At 38.3% G+C, this 27,076-nt stretch overlaps 2 protein-coding genes across 2 annotated transcripts; one reads left to right on the top strand and one right to left on the bottom strand.

The window, feature by feature from the left end:
• The first annotated feature begins 4,247 nt into the window (after positions 1-4,247).
• On the top strand, positions 4,248-26,945 carry LOC143290196 (nucleolar protein 58-like). Its single transcript, XM_076599514.1, has 15 exons — positions 4,248-4,383; positions 6,184-6,260; positions 11,385-11,437; positions 11,799-11,923; positions 12,285-12,412; positions 13,063-13,127; positions 13,423-13,557; positions 14,278-14,423; positions 15,048-15,174; positions 15,665-15,828; positions 18,238-18,378; positions 19,210-19,271; positions 20,709-20,875; positions 24,447-24,533; positions 25,778-26,945. Exons 1-15 carry the CDS (start codon positions 4,339-4,341, stop codon positions 25,846-25,848), a joined length of 1,593 nt encoding a protein of 530 aa, XP_076455629.1. The 5' UTR covers positions 4,248-4,338; the 3' UTR covers positions 25,849-26,945.
• Positions 22,121-23,502, bottom strand: LOC143290516 (uncharacterized). The gene is made up of 3 exons (XM_076600026.1): positions 23,046-23,502; positions 22,414-22,518; positions 22,121-22,212 (listed from the first exon to the last, which is right to left on the bottom strand). Exons 1-3 carry the CDS (start codon positions 23,434-23,436, stop codon positions 22,121-22,123), a joined length of 588 nt encoding a protein of 195 aa, XP_076456141.1. The 5' UTR covers positions 23,437-23,502.
• Positions 26,946-27,076: the final 131 nt, after the last annotated feature.

Raw genomic sequence — 27,076 nt, 5'->3', positions numbered from 1 at the left:
TGAGCAGAGAGAAGAGCGCACTTGATTGGATAGTTGCGTCGGAACTTCCGGTGTATGTCCTCGTCGACCGGACGCCTCGACAATGAAAAAAGAAAACCGAAAAAAAACCCGGAGTTGTTTGTCCCAGTTACACTTTTAATGCACGACCTCCTCAAGTCAAATCATGAAGGAACCCAAACAGATGTTGTGATCTGGAACTTCAGCAAGGCCTTTGACACTGCACCATGACAAGCTCCCCCACAAACTGCAGCATTATGGAATCACAGGCCCAGTCCATAGGTGGATCTCAAGCTTCCTCTCAAAAAGATCAATGAGAGTAGTCCTGGAAGGAGAAACCTCGGAGGAGACAATAGTCGAATCTGGAGTACCCCAAGGCACAGTTCTCGGGCCCCTACTTTTCCTATGTCATATAAATGACTTGCCCGAGGTTGTGAGCACAAATTCCAAGGTACAACTGTTTGCCGACGATTCAGTGTCTACTGTACCGAGAAATACACCAGTTCCAGGACTACATCCCACTCCAAGAAGACCTTACCATGTTAGAAGAATGGGCTGAAAATGGGGAATGAGGTTTAATGCCAAAAAATGTTATGTTCTCCCAACCGGCCAAACACCGTTCGTCCTTCTACTACAAACTTGATCTCAGTGGGGAAATCCTCCAACTGGACATGTGGATCAAAATCCCTACCTGGGACGGAATACAGATTTCAGCAGACTTAAAATGGTCCACACATATTACAAACATCCGCAAGAAGGCAAGCTTTACGCTCGGATTCCTGGGCTCTGACGAAACTCGGGCACGACTGTCCTCAAGAGTGCCGCCGTACAGCCTATATTTCGCTCCACGGTTCGATCTGTCACAGGGTAGACTACGGAGCCCTGTTTGGGACTCGTCGTACTTGGCAAAAGATCAGATCAGACTTGAGCAAGTGCAGAGACGGGCAGCACGTTTCATAAAGAGGGATTACAAGTCACAAGACCCAGGATGTGTAACCCGGATGCCGCGTCAGTCCAGGGCTGAGCTAGGTTTGCCCACACTACAAGAGCGAAGGAAGCAACAAAGGCTTGTCACACCGACTCTTTAAAGTGATAGAAGGCCAGGTTCCAGCTCTATCACCTGAGGAATTCTTAACCCCTGCAGACAATACCAAGAGGAAGATCAAAATGAACTAAGACCTACACAGACCACGTAGCAACCAACATCATCGCCAAGCACGTGCATAACAACAGCCGTGCTTGTGGCAGGCTACAAAGTCTCCCAGACAAGTTCAGAGCAGTATAAACGCTCATTCTTTGTCAGGACAGTAGCAGACCGGAACAAACTGGAGGAGGAGGTTGTACAGGCAAGCTCCGTCGCCACATTTTCTGCAGCATTGGGCAGAGCGGCCTTGGCTGCCTCCCATGAGTAACCCCCCCCACCCCCCGTCCCACTCCCCCGCCCTCCCTGGCCCAATCCCTCCCCCCACCCCCACCCCCACCTGGTTAGGGAGATGCAGCGCTGAAACAGGACATCTTTGAGCTCAGCTCGGGGTGTACATCAGTTGGAGCAATAGACCCCCACCCCCACCCCACTGACCCTCACCCCCAGCCCACCCTGCTAGGGAGACACAGTGCTGAATGAGGGCATCTTGGAGAACAACTCGCGAACAACTGTGTCAGTCAGTTGGAGCCGCAGAATACTAAGTTTTCTTCAACACAGTTAGATAGTTACATTAAATCATAGTTAAATGAACTTATATATAGTTTTAAGTAAATATAGATGAGGGCAATTTGAGCATAAAACAAAAATAAATAAAGTCGTAGACGATTCCGGCAACTTGTCATTCCAGATTCCAGAAAAAGGGAAGAAGAGGGGGGCAGGTTAACTTGCTGTATGCCTGATGTACAGAGATAAGTATACCAGGTTCAAAGGATTATTTACACTGGAGTGGAGTCTACTGAGTTTCAGTTTCCGATCTCCCGGATCAACATGTGCAGGTCAGACTTGCTGTTGCCTGAACCCCCTTCGTCGCACGCAGAAGATAAAATACGCTCGTAAAAAATCCTGCAATCCCGCACTGCATGCCAACACCCAGCAGTTCGGTGGGTTATCATGTTGTAAAAAAACTGTTTCTGAAGTGTGTGGTTGGTTTCTATTCCAAGAGAGAGGGGAGCAGACAAGGGGATATAGGATCAACTAATGATGCACACACTCACTCTCTCCTCACATCAATAGCAGGGCCACATGGAGTGGTTTTTATAGAGTGTTTACTTTACAATACAACACACACATTAAGCAGTTCACCCTACTTAGCAAAAGCAACACACACTAAGGCAGCACACACTGCCTACTTCCAAGTACTTCGTACAAGCAGCACACAGTGAAAAGTTCACCCTACACCTAAAGCAGCACCTACAAGCAGCACAAAATAAAAAGTTCACCCTACACCTAAAGCAGCACCTACAAGCAGCATCAACAAGCAGCACACAGCCCAACAAGGATTTCCTTACACCTCACATCACGGATCAGTCAGTCAGCCTGTGTCAGTCAGTTTTTCTGAGAGACAGCTGAGAACTGGCTGTGCTGACTGGTTTTATCCCTTCCCACAACATACTGTGCATACAAATGCAAGCTACAACACTCACTCCCCCAACTAGTTGAACTGAAGTAACCAGTCTTTGCTTGTCCTAATGACGCTACGTGAATGACTGACAGATTCACTGCTTAATCTCAATTCGTCCAATTCAACAGATTGATCTGATTTGCTACAATTCAGCCCACTTGTTTCTACACACATTTTGTGACAAGTTCACCCGTTTACGTCACAAAGAGAAGGGAGAGGAAGGAGGGGGGGGGGGAACAACTTGAAAGACAGACCGCCTTATGCCGACGTTGGCATGTTTCGAACGCGCCGACATCTAGTTCAGCACGAGGATTGCGGCAGACATCACATAACCGCACGTGGTTCAACAGCTGGGACTGGTGAAGCAGTGTCACTGACCAAAGGCGGCCGACAAGTGAGTAGGGGTGAGGAGGGGGGTGGAACTGAAGGAGGGAGGGTGGCGTCCGTCAGTGGTGCGGGCGCGACCTAAAAGACTGGACTTTGGACAGAGCGGGAAGGGAGATAAGAAGGAGGGGGAGGGAGTGGGGTGGGGGCAAAGGGATGGGGAGGGAAGGGGGACAGAGTGTGGGTGGTGGGGGGTGACACTGCTGGCACACTATAACAATGTGAAATATTAAACATTCTCTGCATGCACACCCACGAAAACGGAGATGGCCGATATGTACATAGTGGGGTTAATTTGTATTTGTATTTCGTTTTTTCACAACAGATTTCTCTGTGTGAAATTCGGGCTGCTCTTCCCAGGGAGAGCACGTCGCTACACTACAGCGCCACGCATTTTTCAGTTTGTATTTTTTCCTGTGTGCAGTTTTATTTGTTTTTTCCATCAAAGTGGATTTTTCTACAGAATTTTGCCAGGAAGAATCCTTTTACGTGCGCTAAGTGCATACTGCACAAGTTAATATTTTATAATGGGAGTTAGTTGAGAGATTTGTGTGAGTCGTGAGTGATGTTACACTGTTTTAAATGGTTAGCGAGTTTGGGTATCTAATCAATTTCTTACATTATATCCCCGTTTCTTATTCATAATAGGTACACTGTTAAAGGCGCTTAGAGCTGCAGGGTAAGGGGTATGCACACGGCTTATTATTCAGTATTATTATTATTATCATCCAATAAACATTAATCTATGTGAATACATCTATAAACAGATTATTGAGCTGCCAGGGGTGGAGTCACGGTGAACAGTGACTAAGAGCAACACGAAAAATGAGATGAAAAAGAGAGAGAGAGAGAGAGAGAGAGAGAGAGCATCAATCTGAAGGTGTAGGCGCCATAAAATTGTTGGGTGTTCGACACTTGTGGACACTGAAGGAGAAACCGAACGGATCTTCATTGCGTAATCAAGCACGGCCAACACTTGTCGTGAGATGCGAGATTTCTTGAGAGCTGTCTAAAAATGTTGGATCATAAAAACAGGAAGAAAGAACATGCAAACCGAAACGAAAGACGTATTTATTTTAAATCATGCGCTGACTATAGACCATATCAGTACATTACTGTAATAAAATCGTCGATTTGCCATAAAGAAAATAAAGAGCAACATTTTTTGTTTTGTTCTTCTTTTCGCTTTTGTTTTTATGAGCGTAATTTTTGCAACAACCCTCACGCACGCGTGATGAGTTACTTCCTCTTGCTCATGCGTGATGAACTACTTCCTCAGCCGCTTTTTCTGAGACGAACGTGGAGTGTGCAGAAGGAGAGATCGAGAGAGGATCAACGCTAAATAATCACGATGTTGGTTCTTTTTGAAACTGCGGCAGGTTATGCCGTATTCAAGGTGGGTATACATTTTGTTGCATTAAAGCATTTTCATAATGTGAGAATTGTTTTTCAGCTTTTTATGCCGATAGCTTGTGTTTGATATAATGTGATGCTCACCGCGCTTGGTGACCACGTGCTCATTCTTGGTTGACAAGACTGGCAAGTTGCACAAGGGTGAATATCGCCTGGTGATGAATTTTGTTTGTTTTTTCAAACGCATTGTACTCTTATATATCGGTATTATTGAACTTGAAGGATACAATTAGTTAATTCAAAAATTAATATTTTTCATCGGCTTTCAATCAGCTTGGTTTTAAATTTCTCAGCAATCTGGGGTTCATCGATTCATCAACTGAATGATGAAGGGACCATCGTACAAGAAGAAAGCATGATACAGGTTCGGTGTAGAGGCCTTAGACTCTTACCATTTATTTGGAAATTTATCTCGACAAGTGTTATAATTGTTATAATTTGTTCTTGATTTGCAAGCTGCATATGCAAGAAAGCGACACTGTATGACCCCATATACTGAGGGTGTGATCACTATTATCAACAGAAATACACCTAAACTCAGGATTAGCTACAACTTCACCATGTGTTTGAATTCTTTATGCCTTTTGTGATAATGCATTTTAAGAAAGCCACATCTTCAAGTTTTTGCTCAGTATTTTTAACAGTTGACATGGCGTTGATGAGATTTTATATGACATTGAGTGGTCTTCTGGTGAGTGGTCTTCTGTCCATAAGCAGCAGCATTTCATCAAACATGATAAAAAGTTTTTAAATGTTTATCATTCTCTGTTTTATTATCTTTAAAAAAAACAAACAACAACAACATGTTACCTATGTCTTTAACTTGATTTTAAAGAAAAAGTTATCTGCTCATCTCTTTCACCCTTGTTTAGCACTTGGTAGGCTTTTATGGCTTGACCTGTGCATCAGATCTTACCAGTCTTTCTGTAGATTAAGTATCTGTCCTTTTTTTTTTTTTTTTCCTTTTGATGTGCAACATATGAATTTGTCTGCATGCTTTGATTCATTGATCCCTGTGCCGGTGCAATGGTAGGGTGTCAAAATTTGTTTCATTAGAACGGTTTCTGTGTTTGTACATGCATAAACTGGAAGGAAAGAGAACTAACTTTTGCAGCATTTCTGGCTGTCCATGTGTGTCAGCCAGGAGGAAAACTACTTGTTTCTGCATGAATAATAGCCTGCCAAGGCTGTAAGCTTTGTAGGGTTGCATTGAATAACAATTTAAACTGAAGTGGATTTGCAAATGAAAAAACAAAATGCTTATCAGATCCTGTTTACTAAAAGTAAAAAGGCTTTTTCTTCAGTTTTGATGTATGTAATTGTAAAATTGTATCGACTAATGGAATGCCCACTGATAAGCAGAACTGGATCCTCAAAACATAGGTTGTCTTTTCCATTCTCCTGGCAACCCACTACTTTGACCTCAGCTTGATGAGAAAATTGCTTCATCTTCATGTGTATATGTTTAAATGCAACATGACTAGTTTACAAGATTGTAAAGTTTTGGAACTTCATTGTTTGGGAACACTGATATCTTGATCTTTTCATCTGTGGAGATTATATGAATGTAACTCATGTTTTAGAACAGAACTTCAGGATTACAAGAATTCCTCCTGGTCTTCTTGCCAATGTATTGAAATATAATTCTTAAAAAAAATGCTTTACCTATTATTTGAGAATATTGCTTCTAATATCTATGGCTTTAGAAATAACAAAAGCAAACAGAACTTGTGAATTTTGTGCCAAAGCAAATAATAATTTGTATTCTTTATTTTTTTTCCAGCTCCTGAAAGAAAAGAAATTGAAACACAGTGAAAATTTGTACCAGGATTTTGAAAGCCCTGAATCTGCGAATGAAATGTAAGCTGATTTGTTGTATGTTTTTGTCACAGTCTGAACTGTATACTATTTAAATAATGTCCACTGCAATAATGTACCATTTGGTGTCATATACTGTACCATGTTAAACTGATGCCAACTAGGCCTCCAGACTCCTCCAGTTGTCAATGCTGAACTTAGTCAGAATGGAGTTTGAATCACAGACACCTAGCATTAATAGCACTAGCATTTTTCCCTTTTTGCTTCTCTTCTTGACATGTTATTATTCTGGTAATGTCACAATAGAAGTTTTAGATGGATCTATCTATTTTCTAGGTTGTTTGGAGGTGGGTAACATTGTTAAACATACCTAACTGGCCACAGTGATGTGAACTATAATCCCAGCTCGCTTTGAGTTTCCAAAAAGGAAATGCTGAAGAATGAAAATTCTGAGTGGTCCAGATTGTGTGACTGAAAAATGTTACCTGTACCTTTATAAGGTGCTTTTGTTTAGTTCTATAAACCTTGTTTTTGTTTGTCAGGCTGGAGCAGAAAAACTTGTTTGGGGTTGGCAGCAAAAATGGACACAGCACATGTTCATTAAGAAATATTTTGTGTGAAATAGAAATTATAATATTTTATTATCATTATTTTGAGCGTTTGTGTCTCTTCACAAAAGGAGTAAATCTGTTATTTTAATTTAGATTTTGGAAACATATGGCATGCTGTACCTTGTCAAATTGTTGCAGACTCGTTCTGTTTGAAACCAACAGGCTTAGTTTGTGGCAGTTTGATATGGTGCATATATTTAACAAAACCGAGTGCTATGTAAACTCTCCACTTTAATTCTGAGACAGTGTCTGCATGCATTTCATTTAAAAAGATATTTTATTTTCTGTAGGGTATTACAGAAAGTTGGTATGTATTACAATGTACCTCTGTTTAAATTTGATGTATTTCCCCACAACACTTCCACCATTTTACATGAGCCTTTTACAGAATTATATACAAAAATCTGTCCATTAAACAACTAACCACAGCTCATTTTTTGTTTTCTTAAAAGGCATTCTGAAAATTACTAATCTGAGTGATGGAAATTCACTTTGCATCATTGAAGGAGAATGCATGTTTGGATCATAAAACTAAAAAGTGTGTCTGAAATGGGGACAATAATACAGAATATATTTTGAGGAGCTAGAGAGTTAAATACAGCCCAGAAATAATGAATAGAATTAATGAGTCAATTAATAGAAACAGTTCTCTTGTGATATATAAATGCAACTTAATTTGTTAATGCACATAATATTAAAATACTTGCTATTCTGCTTTTGTGACCATGATGATGTGAACTATAATCCCAGCTCGCTTTGAGTTTCCAGAATGGAAATGCTGAAGAATGAAAATTCTGAATGGTCTGGATTGTGGTCATTATCATGATATAGCATAGATGATAGAGACCTATATAAAGTAAATGTATTCCATGGGTAGACAACTGTAGAGTCATAGCACTCTATCCAGATGTGGTTGTTAGCATGAATGATATAAGTGGTTAAGGGTATTGTATAAAAAAAATTATTACAATATTAATTACCGGTAGTTATAGTGATGAAGTTATAAAAAAGGGCATATACACAGCAAAATGTTTAATCTTAGAAAGAGCATACACACTAAGACCAGTATAGTACAGACTATTGTTAATCTTAACTCTATTTCTACACTGTATTCTTACATAACATGGACAGTGATTTTGTGTACATCAAGACTACATGTGTGTGAAGCAGTGGAGATGCAAACTTTTATCTGTGCTTGATTGAAATTTGCACAAAGACAATGAATGAACATTATGTTGTAAAATTTAAAGGGTGTAATTTGGAGACTGGGTGAGGTGGGGTTGAGTGGAAGGATTTTCTCAGTGTGATACTGTGTAGTGAGCACAGATAAGGTGAAGAACTGTTCCTGTTGTTAGTTTCTTATGTCAGGTCCAGAAATTAGTTTCTTATGTCAAGTCCAGAAATGTGGTAAAGCCTGCTTGAGGTCAATATGTATCAGTGATGTATGTATTAAGAATTGCAAGACTATGCAAGTGAAAATGTTAATGGCCATTGTATTATACATTCTGTTTTTGTGACCACAATGATGTGAACAATAATCCCAGCTCGCTTTGAGTTTCCAAAAAGGAAATGCTGAAGAATGAAAAGTCTGAGTGGTCCAAAAGGCAGTGATACAATTGAAATTTGAATAGAATACTGGTAGGTTATTTGTTAGAATGTTAGCCTGAAGACCCAATGTTTATGCAGTGACAGTGTGTTTGAAAATTGGGATCAAGGGAATACATTTGTTAAGTCATGGTGTGTAAATGATTATTGATAATGGAGTGAAATATGTTGAAATATCCATGTTGCTGGGTATCTTTGTAAATCTAATGTTAACAGAATGAAAAAAAAAAAAGAGATAAAATTTACATGCAGTCTTAATCTCTACTAATTGAACTTGTCAAAAGTCTTGCAATTCAATATTCTGTTTTTGTGACCACGATGATGTGAACAATAATCCCAGCTCGCTTTGAGTTTCCAAAAAGAGAAATGCTGAAGAATGAAAAGTCTGAGTGGTCCAGATCATAAGCATGTTGGGAACAAAATGGCTTAAACTTTAAGACCAGATATTTGAAATTGCAATGTTTGTGAGGTTTCTGCCGTCACTTCTGCACATTTATTCATGAATTACACATGTGTGAGCTTGAATGTGAATGGTACTTTACTAAAGTAAATTATTTACGTGGTGAGCCCAGAAATGTTATAAATTGATACATTCTGTATGTGTTAACGGGGAAAAAATCTTGAAAATAGTGTGATGTTTTACAAAGCGTTGTTAATCATGAGAGTATCTGGGAACTAATATTCTGCAAATAAAATGTTGAATGTATTCTTGGTGGTAGTTTGATACAGAACAAATGACTCACAGTGGGGAGTTGTAATGTATTTTTGAAAACGTAGTTTGCATGTAGTAAATTTGGATAAGACAGACTGATAGAGCCGCTGGATGACCTAAAAAAAATTGTAAGAAAATGTAGTTGAAATTGTAAATATATACTGTATCAACACACATTCTATTTTGCTTTTTTGACCACCATGATGTGAACTATAATCCCAGCTCGCTTTGAGTTTCCAAAAAGGAAATGCTGAAGAATGAAAAGTCTGAGTGGTCCAAATGGCAGTGATACAATTGAAATTTGAATAGAATGGGTTCATCTGAAGACTCAATTTTTATGCAGTGACAGTGTGTGTTTGTGTGTGGGGGGTGTATTGGGATCAAGGGATTACGTGTGTAAATGATTATTGATAATAAAGTAAAATACTTTTATGCAGTGACAGTGTGTGTGGGCATTGGCATCAAGGGATTACCTGTGTAAGTCACGGTGTGTGAATGATTATTGATAATGATGTAAAATATGTAGAAAAATCCAAGCTGCTGGGTATCTTTGAAAATGGAGTAGTAATTTAACATAACGAAATTTAAAGAAAAGTAGTAAAATTTACAACTGGTTTAAAAGTAGTAAAATTTACAGCTGGTCTTAATCTTTACTAACTGAACTTGTCTAAAGCCTTGGAATTGAATATTCTGTTTTTGTGACCACAGTGATGTGAACTATAATCCCAGCTCGCTTTGAGTTTCCAAAAAGGAAATGCTGAAGAATGAAATGTCTGAGTGGTCCAGATCATAAAGCATGTTGGGAACAAAATGGTTTAAACTACTTAAAGGCCCAAGTGTTTGAAATTACAGTTACAGTGTTTGTGTGTTGGTGAGGTTTCTGCTATCACTTTTGCACATTTATCTATGAATTCACCATGTGTGGACATGAATGTGAAGGGTACTTTGCTGAAGTAAAACATTTATATGGTGAGCTAAAAAATGTTAAAAATGGACACATTTTGTTTGTGTTAAAAAAACACCCAACAAAAACAACAACAAAACAACCACCATGAAAATAATGTAATATTTTACAAAGCACTCTTAATTATGAGAATATTTTCTGCACCGTATTCCTTATTAAATGAAAATTAATTGCAGTCTTGAAGTCAACATATGTCCAGATTGTGACCACGGTGATGTGAACTATAATCCCAGCTCGCTTTGAGTTTCCTCAAGGGAAATGCTGAAGAATGAAAAGTCTGAGTGGTCCAGAACATGTCCGTAAAGATAATGATGCAGACTGGAAAAGGTGCATCGGGTCCATAATGTAAACTAAATTGTAAGAAGTATAGAGAGCATTTACAAGCACAACTGGTAATGTGAAACCAAAATTTTGGGTTTAATTTCTAGTTTGTATGGTTACGACATCCCGTTGCAATTGAATATGTTGTTATATTTTTAGTAATTCATCAGGGGCTTATGAACTGTTGCTGGTGTGAGTGTTCATTTCATGTTTTTTTGTTGTTTTTTGTTGTTGTTGCTGATTTCATCATTAGAAAATAGATGTTTATGTATGCACTCAACAATCAGAATGAGTAAAATAAAGATCTTAGGATGCAAAAGTGGGAAGTTGGTTTAATTTACAGTTTTTGTATATTAACGTTGATATGGGATATGAATCTATACTCCTGCTTTCCTCCACCATGTCTTGAAATCAGCATTTGTCCAGATTGTGACCACGGTGATGTGAACAATAATCCCAGCTCGCTTTGAGTTTCCTCAAGGGAAATGCTGAAGAATGAAAAGTCTGAGTGGTCCAGATCATAAGCCTGAGAGGAATAGTTTGGGAACAATTATTACATGCAATAAGTGTTAACTTACATACAGAATTGCATCTGCATGCATGCATGTGACAGTGTGTGCATGCTGATACATGTATGTTTGTGTTTCTATAACAGAGAGAGAGAGTGTGTGTGTGTGTGAAATATGGTTCACTCTCAGAGACAAACACAATTGTTAAACTTCAAGGTGAAATGTTCGTCATTTTTCTTTAGCAGTTCAACAGTTTAAAATTCAGTAAAAATCTTGTGTTAGTGATAGAGACTTTAGTGTTGATAATTTTGCTTGAGTCTGTCAATCATTTATCAGTGTAAATGAAAATTTGATATGTGTTCATGCTTATTATATTTTATGTAATTTCAACTCAATAAGTGTTTTCTTTGTCCCTGACTGCATGGCTGTTTCTGTGTGTTGCAGAGTGAAGCTGAAACGTTTCCAGAAATTCAAAGACATGACGACAGCACTTGCTTGTAAGTAGTCATCAAACATTCAACACATTAATAATCCTGATAGTCAGATGCATTGTTTCTGTATGCAGTGATTATGTAACATACATAAATACACCTGATTATAAATTAGAATTGTGGGGTGGAGATAGGGAGTGAGTAAGGAGTTGAAACAAATGTGAGTAAAGTTAGTTAAAAAATCTATGTGGAAATAGTCTCAGATACTTTTGTCTCTCTCTCTGTCTGCAACAAATATTTCCCTTTAAAAAGGTCTGGTGGAAAAAAGAAATGCATCTAATCTATTTTGATTTTCTTCCCAAAACGTTTATTATGAGAGTTGATTGTGGTGCTGATATGTGTTGACGAAGCCATGTGTGTTTGACAGCGGCGACAGCAGCCATTGAGGGCCAGATCAGCGATCCTCTGAAGAAGCTGTTGAAGAAGCTGGTCAGCAAAGATGCCCAAGAGGAGCTTGCTGTGGCAGATGCCAAGCTGGGCAGTCTGATCAAGGTAAGGAGAGAGGAACAGTGTAGTGTTGATGCCTAGGCAGCCTTTCTGTCGGCAGCATGAAATGTTTAGTCTTTGCTACTGTTTTGTGTGAAGTCCATCTGGGGATAGTTAACCTTTGTCTACTTTTTTTCTCTCTGTTATTTATATTTTATTCTATTTTTATTTTGTTTTTGCATGAGAAGGAAGGTGAATGTAATGCTCAGGGTGTTTTATTCATTTGGTTCACCATCCATGCCTGCCTGAGAGGGGTAAGGAAGATAATCTGTTTCTTCTCCTTACTCATACACATTTGTTTGTTCTTGACATGTTCTTTCATTGGGCAGATGATGATGTAAAACGTGTGTGTGTGTGTGTGTTGCAGGAGGAGTTCAATATCCAGTGTGTGTCCAACAACAATATTAATGAGCTGATGAGGTGCATCCGTTCTCAGCTAGACAGTCTGATTGGGGACAAGGAGTTGACTGCTATGTCTCTTGGACTGGCTCACAGGTGTGGTCATGTTGCACATCATGCTATATTAATTAAGCTTCATATTTTGTTACTTTTATGTTCAACCTTTGTCTTGTTAATATGTATCTTACGTCAGACTCAACTGCATGCTGTGAAACTGTGTTGTGGGTGACAGCCTTTGAATGCACACAGTTTCCAATTGGATTTATAAAGGTGTATTATATCTCTATATTATTTATCTCCATATCTATATTGTTTCAATCCCAGTAACATCCAGTTGCCTTCCTCTTTTTTGTTTAGACATAAGTGCTCAGTGATTTGTTTCTTTATTAAGTTTACTTGAATATTCAGAGATTGGAGAAGTAAGAGTAAAGAAGGAAATGGAGATCTATAAGATCCCAATTCTGCAATGTGTGTGTCTCAGTCACCTGTAAACCAGACTTTCTTTATTCTCCCTCTTCCACTGGATGTTGAGTGATGATCTTTATGCTAAGCTTTTGCATTAGCTCAAAAAGGGGAAAGGTAGACCTTTGGATTACTAACATAGCTTGCATGTTGATGTTATCTTTACAACAGAGAGAGAGAGAGATTAACAAAAAATTATTAGTGGGTGAATTCAGATATGATAAGTGTTCTCATGAAGAGAGATGTGGAGGGATCCATTGTGCATGACAGATTGTCTGTTTCAGCCTCTCAAGATACAAGGTGAAATTCTCCCCTGACAAAGTCGACACCATGATCGTCCAAGCAATTTGTAAGTCATGATGATAGTCATTTGTTTTGGTCTGCCCTGTCTTTCTCCCTATATTTTGTTAACAGTTAACACTTCCTGTCACGCTTTCTAAACCTTCTTAGACTTTGTGACACTGGACAATAGGCTGACACCAGATAACATATATTCATGGGAAGACACACACCTGTGCATGTGTGCACTCATGCACACTCATGTACACACTCACTGACTGATCATTTTCCTTGGGTATTGCAACTCTATAGTCATTGAAAGAAATGAAATGTTAAGGAACATTCTGTTAAATTTGCTTTTGCAGCCACTTTGGATGATATTGACAAAGAGATCAACAACTATCACATGAGAGCCAGAGAGTGGTACTCATGGCATTTTCCAGAGCTTCCGAAAGTTGTCACAGAACACGAAGCCTTCATTCGCACAGTCATGAAGCTTGGTAAGTCCACTTTGATGTGTGTGTACTTGTCGACATGTTTGTGTGTGAATGGTTTGCCTCTTCTGCACTGGTCAGATCACTTTTGTTTGATTTGGCCTGTGGTGTTTTTTGTAGTTAATTTGATAGTTTGTAACAATAAAATGTATGTTTGTGGCACTTCTTGCAGTTTTTTTTAGATTCGGATGAACTTAAATGACAGATACCATCATATGTATGGAGGGTGGAATTAAACCAGTTGCACCTTTCCTACAGCCATGGTTATAAGTTCTCGACAGACCTACATTCATACAAAGCCGCATTTGTTCAGAGTGGTGAATTAATTTTTGTGTCGGCCACGTGCTTTATGGCAGTGGAATTGTGCTGGCATTTGAGTATATTCTGTGTTTAGAGGTCCTCCTAGGAAATGGGGCAGATAATAGTTCTATGCCATTCTGGCATTTGTGTAGTTTTCGTTTTTAGATTGTCCCCGTAGGAAGGTTATGGTGTATTCTGAACTAAACCGGACGTCCCCGTAGGAAGGTTATGGTGTATTCTGAACTAAACCGGACGTCCCCGTAGGAAGGTTATGGTGTATTCTGAACCAAACAGGCTGTCCCCGTAGGAAGGTTATGGTGTATTCTGAACTAAACCGGACGTCCCCGTAGGAAGGTTATGGTGTATTCTGAACTAAACCGGACGCAGTCCTGCACCTCTAAAGATGACATGGGATGTTGTTAACAGGCAACAAACAGAACGCCGCCTCCTGCGACTTGTCTGACATCCTTCCTGAAGAGGTTGAGGCTGATGTTAAGGAAGCAGCAGAAATATCCATGGGCACAGAAATATCACCTGATGACATTCAAGTCATTTTGTATCTCTGTAAACAGGTATAGATTATTTTTTCTGTTGTTTGCCAGTTATTTTTAGATACGAGAGCTGTAGTTGAGCATCTAGGGTCACAGTTATAGGGCTAATCTCTATGTTTTCAGTTCTCATGTAACAGTTTGGATCCATGAACATTTGTAAACTATATAATGTACTAAATAACAGTGCTGTTTATTATTTTATTTCAGTTTTTAAGGAATTCTTGGAATTTAATTTCAAAAGAAATGTTAAAAGTCTTTGCAGTTGGGACATTTGTTTTGCTCGTATTATCAGCACATAAGTAAAATTTCCTTTTCTATTTCAAGATAATGCTTGACCCTTACTTTCCACACACCAAAAAAAATTCTGCTTACGACATTGTTCTCTAATTGTGTATGAGACTGGTAATCGTCTTATACAGTTCTTGCAAGAGCATATAGGAAGCTGGGTTTTGATAAATTTTGGTGAATATAGCAAGTACGTGTAGCACATTGTTTTCAGTGGAAGTGTTGACATCACTTTTACTATGTGTGTTATATATAGCACATTTTAACTAAATTACCATATTTCATCTGTGAAATTCACTGTGCTTGCTTCTGACAAGTGATGTCTTTAGTTGACTGAGATGTGACTTTATATCTGTGCAGATTGTGGAACTGGTTGAATACAGAGCCCATTTGTATGAGTATTTGAAACAAAGAATGGTTGCCATTGCTCCAAATCTGACGGTCCTGGTGGGAGAATTGGTTGGTGCGCGTCTCATTTCTCATGCTGGTATGTATGTTCTAAGTGGTGGTGGTGTGTTTTTTTGTTGTTGTTTTTTTTTTGCTGAGCATGAAATGAAAGGTTGATTTGTTTGTGCTCTTGCAGTATTTGGAAAATTTTCCTTTATCAACATAGGAATGAATCTCTCTGTGTGTAATATTTTTTTTTTTTTTATAGGTTCCATTGCCTGGACAATCACTATTTATGATATTAATGTAAAGTTTAAAAAGAATTGGCATTTGGGAGATAGGACTTTGTGAAATGGTTTTAATATACATTTATTGTCCAGAAGACAATAATGTGGTCAAAGTTCCCCAACAGTCTTGCGTGCTTTTTGTTTTACAAATGTATTTGTTAGCTTTCCCTTTTTCTTTTCCTTTTATTTTTTCCATTCTTTAGATATTACAGAAATGAATTTTAGTTTGTGTATGTTTCAGATTATATCAGTATTATTTTCATTCAATGATAACTACTCCATATTTCTTCTGTCTCAATACAGGATCCTTGGTGAACCTGGCCAAACACCCCTCCTCCACAGTACAGATTCTGGGAGCCGAGAAGGCCTTGTTCCGTGCACTGAAGTCAAAACACGACACACCCAAGTATGGTCTGATTTACCATGCTTCACTTGTTGGGCAGACAACGCCCAAGAACAAGGGAAAGGTGAGGAGTTGTGCGGCACATGTATGATTGTATGTAAGCACTGGACGCCTGTGGTGAACTCTTTGGTTGACTGACACTGATGATGTTACCATAACATTCGTCACTACCGCTGAGGCTGTCCTTGTGTAACTTTGTTCTCCAGTTTGTTGTTCTCTCTTTTTTCTCTTTTTTTTTTTTTCTTTTTTTCCTCAAGCAGATTTGCTTTGAGTATATAGATTAGTCTGCATTCTGTCATTGTTATAATTTTTATTTCTTTACCTGCAAGTGCTTGGCTAATAATAGTCATTGAGCAGAAAAAAGAATCAGATAAAGATGTTTTCCTGGATTAACTGGGATAAATTTTCTGTCAGTTAAAGAAAGAGGATAGCAAGTCAGAGACCAAGGATAATGTATGGGTTGATAATACTTTGAAATAAATGGTAAATGTGACCTGTTTGTTTCACCAAAACAATGAGAGCAGTGAAAAGGAGAGGACTTATGCAGCACATGTATGATTGTATGTAAGCACTGGACGCCTGTGATGATCTCTTTGGTTGACTGACACTGATGATGTTACCATAACATTCGTCACTACCGCTGAGGCTGTCCTTGTGTAACTTTGTTCTCCAGTTTGTTGTTATTGTTCTCTTTTTTTCTTCTCTGCAAATCCTAGGCTATATTCAGCAGATATTTGGATATTGTTTAGCAAGGGAGCATTATTGTTGTCTAAAAAAAATTTCCTCTTTCTTTCAGTTGAATGTAGAGACAAAGGAGATGTTAGGGTTGACATAAAATAGTTAATCTCTGAGGTAATGACATATGTGGCGTGTATGTGTCACTAAGACAGTGTGAGGACTTGAGCAGCACTGATGAACTCTGTGGTTAACTGATGTTGATGTTATTGTAACGTTCGTCTCTACTGCTGTAGTTATCCCTTGTTCTCTTGATTCTCAACACCTGACGAGTGCTTTCAGTTTGTGTGGAGGTCAGGCATTTGCTTTTTCTTAGTTTTTCTTTCTTTTTTTTTCCTCAAGCAGATTTACTGCAGAGTATATAGATCAGTCTGCTGTCTGTTGTTATATTATTTCTTTACCTGCAAGTGCTAGGCAAATAGTCGTTAAGCAGAAAAATGAAAAAAAAAGATTCAGATAAAGATGTTTTCCTTGATTAACTGAGATTTATTTTCTTTCAGTTAAAAAAAAGAGGATAGCAAGTCAGAGACCAAGGATAGTGTATGGGTTGATAATACTTTGAATTAATCACTGAGGGGATGATATAAGTGACCTGTTTGTTTCACCAAAACAGTGAGAGCAGTGAAAAGGAGAGGACTTATGCAGCACATGTATGATTGTATGTAAGCACTGGACGCCTGTGATGAACTCTTTGGTTGACTGACACTGATGATGTTACCATAACATTCGTCACTACCGCTGAGGCTGTCCTTGTGTAACTTTGTTCTCCAGTTTGTTGTTATTCTTTTTTCTTCCCCTGCAAATCCTGGCCTATATTTAACGGATATTTGCATAATGTGTCAGGAAAGGAGTATTATTGTTGTTTCTGGATAAACCAAGAAAATATACTTTCTAAAAAAAAAAAAGTGTACTTTTCTTTCAGTTGAATGTAGAGACCAAGGAAATGTTAGGGTTGATCAAACTGTGTTCAGTCACTGAGGAGATGATACGTAATCTGTTTCACAAAAAAAACAACAACAACAGAAGCCAATAATGGAAATGTAAGAACTGATGCAGCACATGTATCATATGTAACCAATGGACACCTGTGATGAACTCTTTGGTTGACTGACACTGATGATGTTACCATAACATTCGTCACTACCGCTGAGGCTGTCCTTGTGTAACTTTGTTCTCCAGTTTGTTGTTATTCTTTTTTCTTCCCCTGCAAATCCTGGCCTATATTTAACGGATATTTGCATAATGTGTCAGGAAAGGAGTATTATTGTTGTTTCTGGATAAACCAAGAAAATATACTTTCTAAAAAAAAAAAAGTGTACTTTTCTTTCAGTTGAATGTAGAGACCAAGGAAATGTTAGGGTTGATCAAACTGTGTTCAGTCACTGAGGAGATGATACGTAATCTGTTTCACAAAAAAAACAACAACAACAGAAGCCAATAATGGAAATGTAAGAACTGATGCAGCACATGTATCATATGTAACCAATGGACACCTGTGATGAACTCTTTGGTTGACTGACACTGATGATGTTACCATAACATTCGTCACTACCGCTGAGGCTGTCCTTGTGTAACTTTGTTCTTTGTGATTTAGTTTGTTGTTATTCTTCCCTTGAGAAAAACATATGTTTATAATCTCCTTGCATTTCTTTTCTTTCTTTTCTTTTCTTTTCCTTCCTTCCTTTCTTTCGCATGATACACTCATGCACAGTTTATATATGTTTTCCTTCCTTTTCAGTTGTCACGCATGCTGGCAGCAAAGTCTGCCCTGGCTGCACGTGTGGATGCTCTGGGCGATGACACCACGAGTGAGAAAGAGTTGGGTCTGAAGCAGAGGGCAAAACTGGAGATGCGTATTCGTCAGCTGGAAAACAAAGGGGTAAGTCATCAAACAATATGCATACTGTCAAGATGATCTTCAGATTATGAGCCAACAGAGAAATCATAAGGTTCTTTGGGTTTTTATTCTTCTTTTTAACTCTAATGAGAAGGTTTGCAAGTCTGAACATTAGCTGTTGAATTACCTGCTGTTAAAAAACAAAACAAAAAAAAACAACAGCATGTCTTTGTATCATGATTGCAGCAACAGCTTGTGCTGCCACTTTCAGTGTTGTTGGCTTCATTTGATGAATAGTGTGCCCATCCTGTGACAGTGCATTCAGAGTCATTTGAAACTGGTTCTGGTGTATGAAGCAAAATGCACAGGTAGTCCATAATTTTTCATAAAGGCTGCATTGTTGGAAAATGTAAAATAAAGGCTTGATGCCTCTAAAAAGCTTTTTCGTCAGTAAGAGACTGGATTAGCAGTGAGATCGTATATGTGGCATGTTTTTGACTGCTTATGATCATGAGAAATGTATGTATAGTGTTAGGTCTTTGTTGTTGGTTGGTCTTTGTTGTTTCATAAAAGGAAATCATTTATTTTTTATGAATGTTTTTTTGATTGCCAATGATGAAAGACGTTTTTTCTGAACACTGATGCTGATTTTTATTTCGTCAATTGTGTTTGTTTGATAGTCAGTTGTGTTCGACTATGACCATCAGAACAGCAGAGGAGGCCTGGTGCTTATTTTGTAATGCATCACTACAACTGAGGCAATCACATGTTGTTTTTTAAGATTATTATTATTATTATTTTTAACGTTCACAGAGGATATTTGGTTATTTATTGTTGCATCCTGACTTTTATATCTGTTTACATTTTTTCCAGGCGCACAGATTAAGTGGCCGAGGAAAAGAGGGGAAAACTCCACAGAAATACGAAAACATCAGGTAAGTATGCCAAATGAGTGAAGTTCTTGAAGTTTAAATAGTTACTCTATTCACCCCCCCCCCCCCCCCCCCAAAAAAAAAAAGTCTGTTTGACCTTATTCAGCGGATGACTGTTCTTCCATCCCAGGAGTTTCTTCCCTTTGTGCTCTTTCCGTTCCTGTCTCTATTATTATCTGTGTCAACTGATGCTGTAGACATGTCTATCTCTTGATGTCCGTCTCTGTACTTTCAGTGAACTGTATTTTTAGCTTACATCTCACTTTCGAAAGCAAGAAATGAAATTGATCTTCATAGAGTTTGCTTTGTGCTTTTATTGGTCCTTCAAGAGTAACAATTGTTTTGATATTGCTGGCCTATTCAAATATGAATGCAGGTGAAACGTTATTGATATGTTTCCTTTAAGTTAACCCTTTTGATAGGACTGTATTTTTTCTTGAATAAATCTTTATCTTGTTGTAGACATCTTCATCTGTGCATGTTTACATTGTATGTGTGTGTGCTGAAACAAAACTATGAGTTCAGTGTGTTTCTGACTTACCATAGTGAGGTCTATGAGGTTTTTATAAATGTTTCTGTTCTTTCACAATAGTGGGGTCTGTGAGGTTTTTGACTCGCTTGTGTAAACAAAGTGAGTCTATGTTTTAACCCGGTGTTTGGTTGTGTGTGTCTGTGTGTCCGTGGTAAACTTTAACATTGACATTTTCTCTGCAAATACTTTGTCAGTTGACACCAAATTTGGCATAAAAATAGGAAAAAATCAGTTCTTTCCAGTCATCTTGTTTAAAACAATATTGCACCTCTGGGATGGGCACAAAAAAATTTAAAAAAAAGAAGCCTAATTATATGCAAACTGCATTTACTGTTATATTTTTTGTATTCTCTAAATTTGGCACTTTGACCTCTTATTCTGACACAACAACAAGAGGAGTCATTATTATCATTTTTTGTTCAAACAGGAACTTCTTTTGCTTAGCATGGATTTTTTTATTTTATTTTGCAAACGTTTTTGGGGCAGATAGTAAAAAAGGGAAATTACTCTAATTAATGCTAGGGGACTTAATTTATCACAAGTGAGTCTTGAAGGCCTTGCCTCTCTTATTATATATGTTTCTGTTCTTTCACAATAGTGAGGTCTATGAGGGTTTTTTATGATTCTGTTCTTTCACCATAGTGAGGTCTATGAGGTTTATATATATTTCTGTTCTTTCACAATAGTGAGGTCTATGAGGTTTATATATGTTTCTGTTCTTTCACCATAGTGAGGTCTATGAGGTTTATATATGTTTCTGTTCTTTCACAATTAGTGAGTTCTATGAGGTTTTTATAGATTTTTCTGCCTTTCACCATTGTGAGGTCCATGAGGTTTTTATAAATGTTTGTTTTTTCACCATAGTGAGGTCTATGAGGTTCATACATGTTTCTGTTCTTTCACCACAGTGAAGTGCGCACATACAACACAGCTGCTGACTCCACTTTGCCAAGTGTTCCGAAGAAAAGGAAGCACGAAGAAAGCAGCAGTGGAGATGATGTTCAACAGCCGAAAAAGATGAAGGAGGAGGTCAAGACAGAGACTGTTTCAGACGGTGATTCATCATTTGCTGCTGGTGAGGGAGCTCTTCTCACTTTCGTTTACCCCCTTCCTTTCCCTGTCTCTGTCGCTTCTCTTTTTGTCATCAGTTATGTTCAGAGAAACAACTTCACGCTTTTTTTTTTTCTTTCTTTTTAAACAGGGAAAGGATATTTACCATTTTAGGTTAATATGTCCAGTAATCTTCAAATACATGTCACTGGTGACATGGCTTTGTAAAGCTTTGTTTGAAAATTGAGTCTTGCTGTATAATTTTGGTTGATAATTCCTTGTTCATCTTGTACATTTGATGTAATGACTTCCGTCCACAATGGATATATGGAACTGACTAGAAATATCTGAGGACTAGTGTACAGAATACTGGCAGTGACATTATCAATAAGCTCAGGAAAAGTGACTTTGATAAAATTAGTGACTCTAATGGTTATCTGTTTGATTTTATTTTTCATGAAAATAGTTTCTGACAGTATTGTTAATCTTATACATAACATTGCAAAGAAAAAAATCTTGGAAGCTTACCCATTGATGTTGTTCATTATAACTTATTAGAGCAGTTGATCACTATACTTTTCCTTTTATTGTATTAAGGCCAGACACTACAGTAAAGTTCATATCAGAGATGTTTGTTGCCTTAATTTAAAATGTATTACACTTTGAAAGTATATTTACTGGGAAGTTCAAAACTATTCTTTTTTTGGTGTTTGGACCTCCGGTTGCCATGGAAACAGTCCAAGATGGCTGCCAAACAAAAAATTTTAAAAGCCTAAGGCTTTTTTTCAATTGCACTTAGCCAAAATCTGTTTTCTGATCTAGTTTAGGAATGTTAATATCTATAAAAGTACGGATAGCTTTTTGATGTAATGACAAATTTATATTTTTGAGATTTTTTTTTGGTCAACGCAGTTATATTGCACCGATTGTTCTAAATAAAATTCAAATAAAACATAACTATACATTTTGTTTCAAAATAGCAATGCGTACTTTTAAGCACCATACTTTCAAGAAGCACCATGCCAAATTTTAAGGCTCTGTGTTTATTTTTGTGGAAGTTTTAGCCATTTGAAATGTGCATAGAGTGCGAAAAACAGAAAACCCAGAAAACGGAGAAAGAAGAACAGAAACTTTACTGGCTGAGTGTTGTTTAGCACAAGTGGTAAAAGAGTACAACTTACTCACCCAGCATGTCAATCCACAGCACAGCAACCACCAGGTAAGAGAAGAAGTTGAAATTGAAGTGTTTTGTGGCCAATAATAATCCAGTTCACAGCTCACATGATGACAAATTCACAAAGAACGTGAAATGGTTTACACAGATTGGCAGACATATTCCAGTGGTCTGGCTTTCCCATACTCCTGATATGAGAGCAGTTTTGGAGAGCACAGTGGAAGGGGGTACTTACAAGCTAGTGTCCTGCTTGGTAGGCATCTGGATCCCTGGCCTCCTCCTCTCGGTTGTTGAGACATCGTAGGGTGGTGTACCATACAGTGATGTGAATCCTCTCTTTTGCCATGTTCCATCATATGAAACACTGATATTGATGACTGGATTTTCACCTTTATCCAGTGCCCCCTGCAGGTCTTCATCGGTCTCTGCATGCGCCTGCTGGATTGTAGCTGCTGTGCGTTCTAAGAGTGTTGACCCTGATTCAATTTCAGCAGCTGAAAAATGCATAATGTTTGTGAGATATTTGTGCTGTGCTCACAACTATATCATTTACATAGTTTACTTTCCTTCCTCAGGTGATGAGTCTAAATATCACACACACATACACATATACACATACATAAATATATAATATTGCAATGAAACACACACACACACACACACACACACACACACACACACACACACACACACACACACTGTGCATAATTTACACACATAACTGATATACATGCATTCACCCATTCATGAACACACACACACACACACACCACACACACACACACACACACACACACACACACACACACACACACACACACACACACACACACACACACACATGGATCATAGTCAAGACTGAACAAGCAAAACTTTGCCTGAGTGACTGATTCAGTGGTTGACAGTGTAATGTTTCACTAGTAGTTATCAGTGCAGGGATGTGTGCACACTTGTGTGTATTTGTACTGCACAGTTAAAGATAAAGATTTTTTTAACCATCAAAAAAACCTCACAAACATACCTGTTACTTTCTTGTCATGGGCCTGGAAAGTTTTCAAATGCATGCCTGGTATTCCCATGACAGTGCTGAAGGTTTGAAGAGCAGTGTAGCTGCCTCCCAGTTCATGGCTCAGCATGGTCATCCTGTTGTTTACTTCAAAACCTGTATTCTTTTTGTCATTGAATCCAGTTCGTGGGGATGAGAATTCGCACTTTTCATAACCACAGCCATCGCAGCACATGGCAAGCTTTGCCGCAAAACCAGCTTTCTCCCTCTCTTGCACACTGACTGACAGTCCCGTTTCTCCGCACTCTGGGCAACTCAGGTCACTCATCAGTCTGGTCAGCTGGAAAACGTGTAGCAAAGTCCAGTTCTGGTCTTCCACCTCACCATTATATGCGACAGGGTTCATGATTTCGATCTTTCTTCTCGACGCACTTTTATCAGAGTCTGATGTCGAAGGTGCAGGTTTCTTCGAAGCCACGCTTTCAGTCGCTGCTGCATCACATTTGGCCCATTTTGCTTTTGCAGCAGCTGTCAAGTGCAATCGTCTCTTTCCTTGCTTATGCCGAGGCATGATAAATCCAGGAGATGTCTTAGCTGGCAAAATAATCAACAATTGACGAGAAAAAACACTTTCATGTCAGCATGTTGTTGTTATTGGACGGCCATTTTGGCTTCTCGACGGAGGGAGCTGAGCGTGCCCGAAGGCTGGCTGAGCCCAGCGGAATGAAATCTGATTGGCTGAAATTTCCACTGGTGTCAGTCTCATCAATGAAACTGCACAGTCATAGTACTCTATGCCCTTATTTGGGAAAACTCGGGAAAGTTCGCGCGATACAGTGTGTGTGTAAAATCGCTCGCAGTGTTTTATAGTCCGTTTCAACAACTAAAAGAACCGGGTCTGTGTATTCACAAGATGACGCTGTTTCTGTTGATATGCGATATGATAGGCTTCGGGAAATGAAAGTATACGTTGCTAAGGTGTAAAATCAACACGTTTGGACGATGTTTGAAAAATTCAGACAAAATCAACATCAGGAAGCAACTTTCATTTGCAAATATAATACCTTTTGCGACCGATTTAGTACAAAATATGAAAATGACTATAAAGATTAGATGTTGAAGAAGCAAATTATGCGAAAAAACGAAAATCGTAAAAAATCATGATTTGGTCAAAATTTCACTACCGTGTCTGGCCTTAAGTTTGTATTTCATTAAGAAAATGGGAAAAAACAAAAACAAAAAAACTTATAGCATTTATTTGTAATAGATCGGTCATGGTTTAAAAGAAGGAAAAAAGGAAAACTGTAAACATTGAAACATTGGTTTGTAATATGTTAACCAGGCCATATTTCGACAATTTTGGAGACATGCTTAGCCAGGCTGGCATGAACATTGTTGCCATATGGATGTTTTCAGACTCAGGAAAGAAGAAAAAGAAGAAGAAGAAGCAGAAGCAGGAAGAAGAGGAGGGTGAAACTCCTAAGAAACAGTCTTCTGATGCTGGTGAGTTGATTATTTTCTTTGTTTTAGTCTTTTTCTTATTGGGGGGGGTGGGGGGGGGAATGCAGACCTGCCTAGTACTACGATTTGTCGGTAGTTTCTATGATTCAGGCATCTGATGCTGATTAGTTGCTTATTCTCTTAGTTTTGGTCTTTTTCTAATGTTAAAAAAAAAATTAAAAAAAAGAATACAGACCTACTTAGTACTACAGTTTGTTCATATTTTCTAAGATTCAAGCCCCCAGACTTTGGTACAACTGCTGAGTAAACAAAAACTACAATTTTGCTGACCACACAAACAACACGCACAAACGCAACCACCACTGAAGAATTCTTCACTGAAGATAAACTTTCGTAGCATTTGACGTCATTGCTTTTTCTTATTTTGATATTTCTGAGATATCAGTCGATGATGCTGTCACACTTCATGGCTGCAGTTTTTGTTATTAAGATCAGGATCTACTGCTGACGTTCTGGGGATTTGTCCACTTTGCTGTCAGATGTCAGTACATTTCGCTATCGCCATTTTCAGTATAAGGGGCTTTGCTCTTACCCCACCAGGGACATCTAATGCAGTCCTTAAGATCCCACTTTTTTCAGTAAATTTCATAATTTTAGAATCTCTAGAGGCCAAGAGAGAGAGAGAAAGGGAAAGCTATGTCATGAATGAATTAAATGATGGTTATATCAATGTCAAACCCTTTGTGTTGGTTAGTTTGTCACATGCAGGTGCTCTTCTTTTTGTCTTTGGAGATTGGTATCTCTGCACATAATTACTGAAAGCTTCACCTGTGAATGACAATTAGTCTTAAATCATGTCTCAGTAAAAGGGAGAAGACAGCATGTAGAACATATTTGTGGAAATGTCGCCTTGTTCATACAACTGAAAACCACCATAATACTACTGAAAACTGGAGTTGTGCTTGTGAGGGCCTAGGCAGGTCTGAGAATGGTTTCCTTCACATAGCAGTGTGTTGGGTGAAGCCTGCTAAAGTTTCAAATATAAGATGAAGCCGTCAGATCCAGTATCCAGACATACCAATACATGCACCATTCAGGGCGGATTGATATTTTTTAAGTTTGCTGACTGATTTAAAAAATTAAAACAGAGAAAATGGGATGGGTCTTATTTTGCTGAACTAAATCCTGTGTCATGCATTGGCACCCTTGCATAGCTGTTGTTGCCATAGATTCAAAACACAAGAGTTCTCTGAATGTTCATGTTGTGTACTGCTTTTGTGTTTCAGACACGAGTGTTGGCAGCGAGAAAAAGAAAAAGAAGAAAAAGAAAAGCAAGAGCAACGATTCTGATGACTGAAAAACAAGATACTTTCAGACAAAGGATCAGACGAGACAACTGATGTGGGGATTGTGTGTTTGAAAAAGATTCTGTTCAGTGTGTGTGTGTGTGTGTGTGTGAACGTGGGCTTTCATGTCAGTGAATGATTTGGACACAAAAGTGTGTGTGCATGTGGGCGTATTCAGTGGACATAATTTTTTCAAGTTTGTGTTCATGGGGCAGCAGTTTCTCTTTCCACATGAAATACTGATGATGGTAGTATCCAGTTTGGATTGATTTTCCCAGCAGAATTTTGACAGGGTTCAGTCTACTGTTGCTGTGTGTTTAAGGGCATGCTGCACATGGGACCTTGGTTTATCATCTCATCCAGAAATCTAGCACACAGACTGCCACTTTTTGAGTAAAAACCTGAATCTGCTTCCAACCAGGTTCTGTCCATGAAGCCAGATACACTGAAAGCAGTTGTAAGAGAAACAACCTCCAAGTTTGTGGCAGATTATACCTTATTAGTCTTTTGGATGAGTCAATAATTCAAGGTTGCTTGTGCAGCTTGCACCTTGTGTATGTAAAAGAACCTGAAATTTGTCTGGCAAAATTCTGAAGAAGAATCCACTCTCATACCGAGACACATGAAACAGCAGTTAAGATTAGGCTTGTGTATATTCTGATTCTTGATATCATTGTCAAACTTGTGTACTTTGGAAATTTTGATCATGAACTTAGACAAGGACTGTTTTGTACAGAAACCAGTACCCAATATCATGTTTGCCACAAAGTTATGTGTCATAATTTGTTTTTGTATGCATTTAGTGTGACTGCATATGTCTGAAGTGAATGAGAAAGAATGAATACTTCAGCACAAGCAGGATTAGATTTTAATTGATCAGTGTAATTCATAAAAAAGATTTTATTATGAATCAGCTTTTAGTTGGAACTTTGTTTTATGGTTTCATGAGTCATACTATTCTATTTTTCATCCTGTGTAATATGCTGTTGTGAATGTACATTACAACTATGAAAGTAACTGAGGAAGGCAAGTGGGCAACAGAGTCCTGTCATGGTATGATGGTTATAATTGCCAGAAGTCTGGACAATAAAACATGAGTAACATGAAAGTGGTGTTTTTGTGTGTCTGAAAGTGAAAAGAAGAAAATGGGTAATGATCTATTCTTTTTGTCTCCCAAGTATGCACCCAACAAATGTGGGTCTTTTCTGTTTTTTTCTTCTTTCCTCCTTAACGTTAGAA

This window comes from Babylonia areolata, chromosome 1 (genome assembly GCF_041734735.1).
Source record: "Babylonia areolata isolate BAREFJ2019XMU chromosome 1, ASM4173473v1, whole genome shotgun sequence".
NCBI classification, from domain to species: Eukaryota; Metazoa; Mollusca; class Gastropoda; order Neogastropoda; family Buccinidae; genus Babylonia; species Babylonia areolata.
Note: the sequence above shows the minus strand (reverse complement) of the source record. Positions and strands in the feature narration are given on the sequence as shown.

Coding starts and splice junctions, on each gene's coding strand:
- LOC143290196 (XM_076599514.1), top strand. CDS start 4,339: ATGTTGGTTCTTTTTGAAACTGCGGCAGGTTATGCCGTATTCAAG. Junction 4,384..6,183: donor CAGGTTATGCCGTATTCAAG/GTGGGTATACAT, acceptor TTTTTTTTCCAG/CTCCTGAAAGAAAAGAAATT. Junction 15,175..15,664: donor GCGTCTCATTTCTCATGCTG/GTATGTATGTTC, acceptor GTCTCAATACAG/GATCCTTGGTGAACCTGGCC.
- LOC143290516 (XM_076600026.1), bottom strand. CDS start 23,436: ATGAACCCTGTCGCATATAATGGTGAGGTGGAAGACCAGAACTGGACT. Junction 22,519..23,045: donor CCATGACAAGAAAGTAACAG/GTATGTTTGTGA, acceptor TGCATTTTTCAG/CTGCTGAAATTGAATCAGGG. Junction 22,213..22,413: donor GCAGGGGGCACTGGATAAAG/GTGAAAATCCAG, acceptor CTCTCATATCAG/GAGTATGGGAAAGCCAGACC.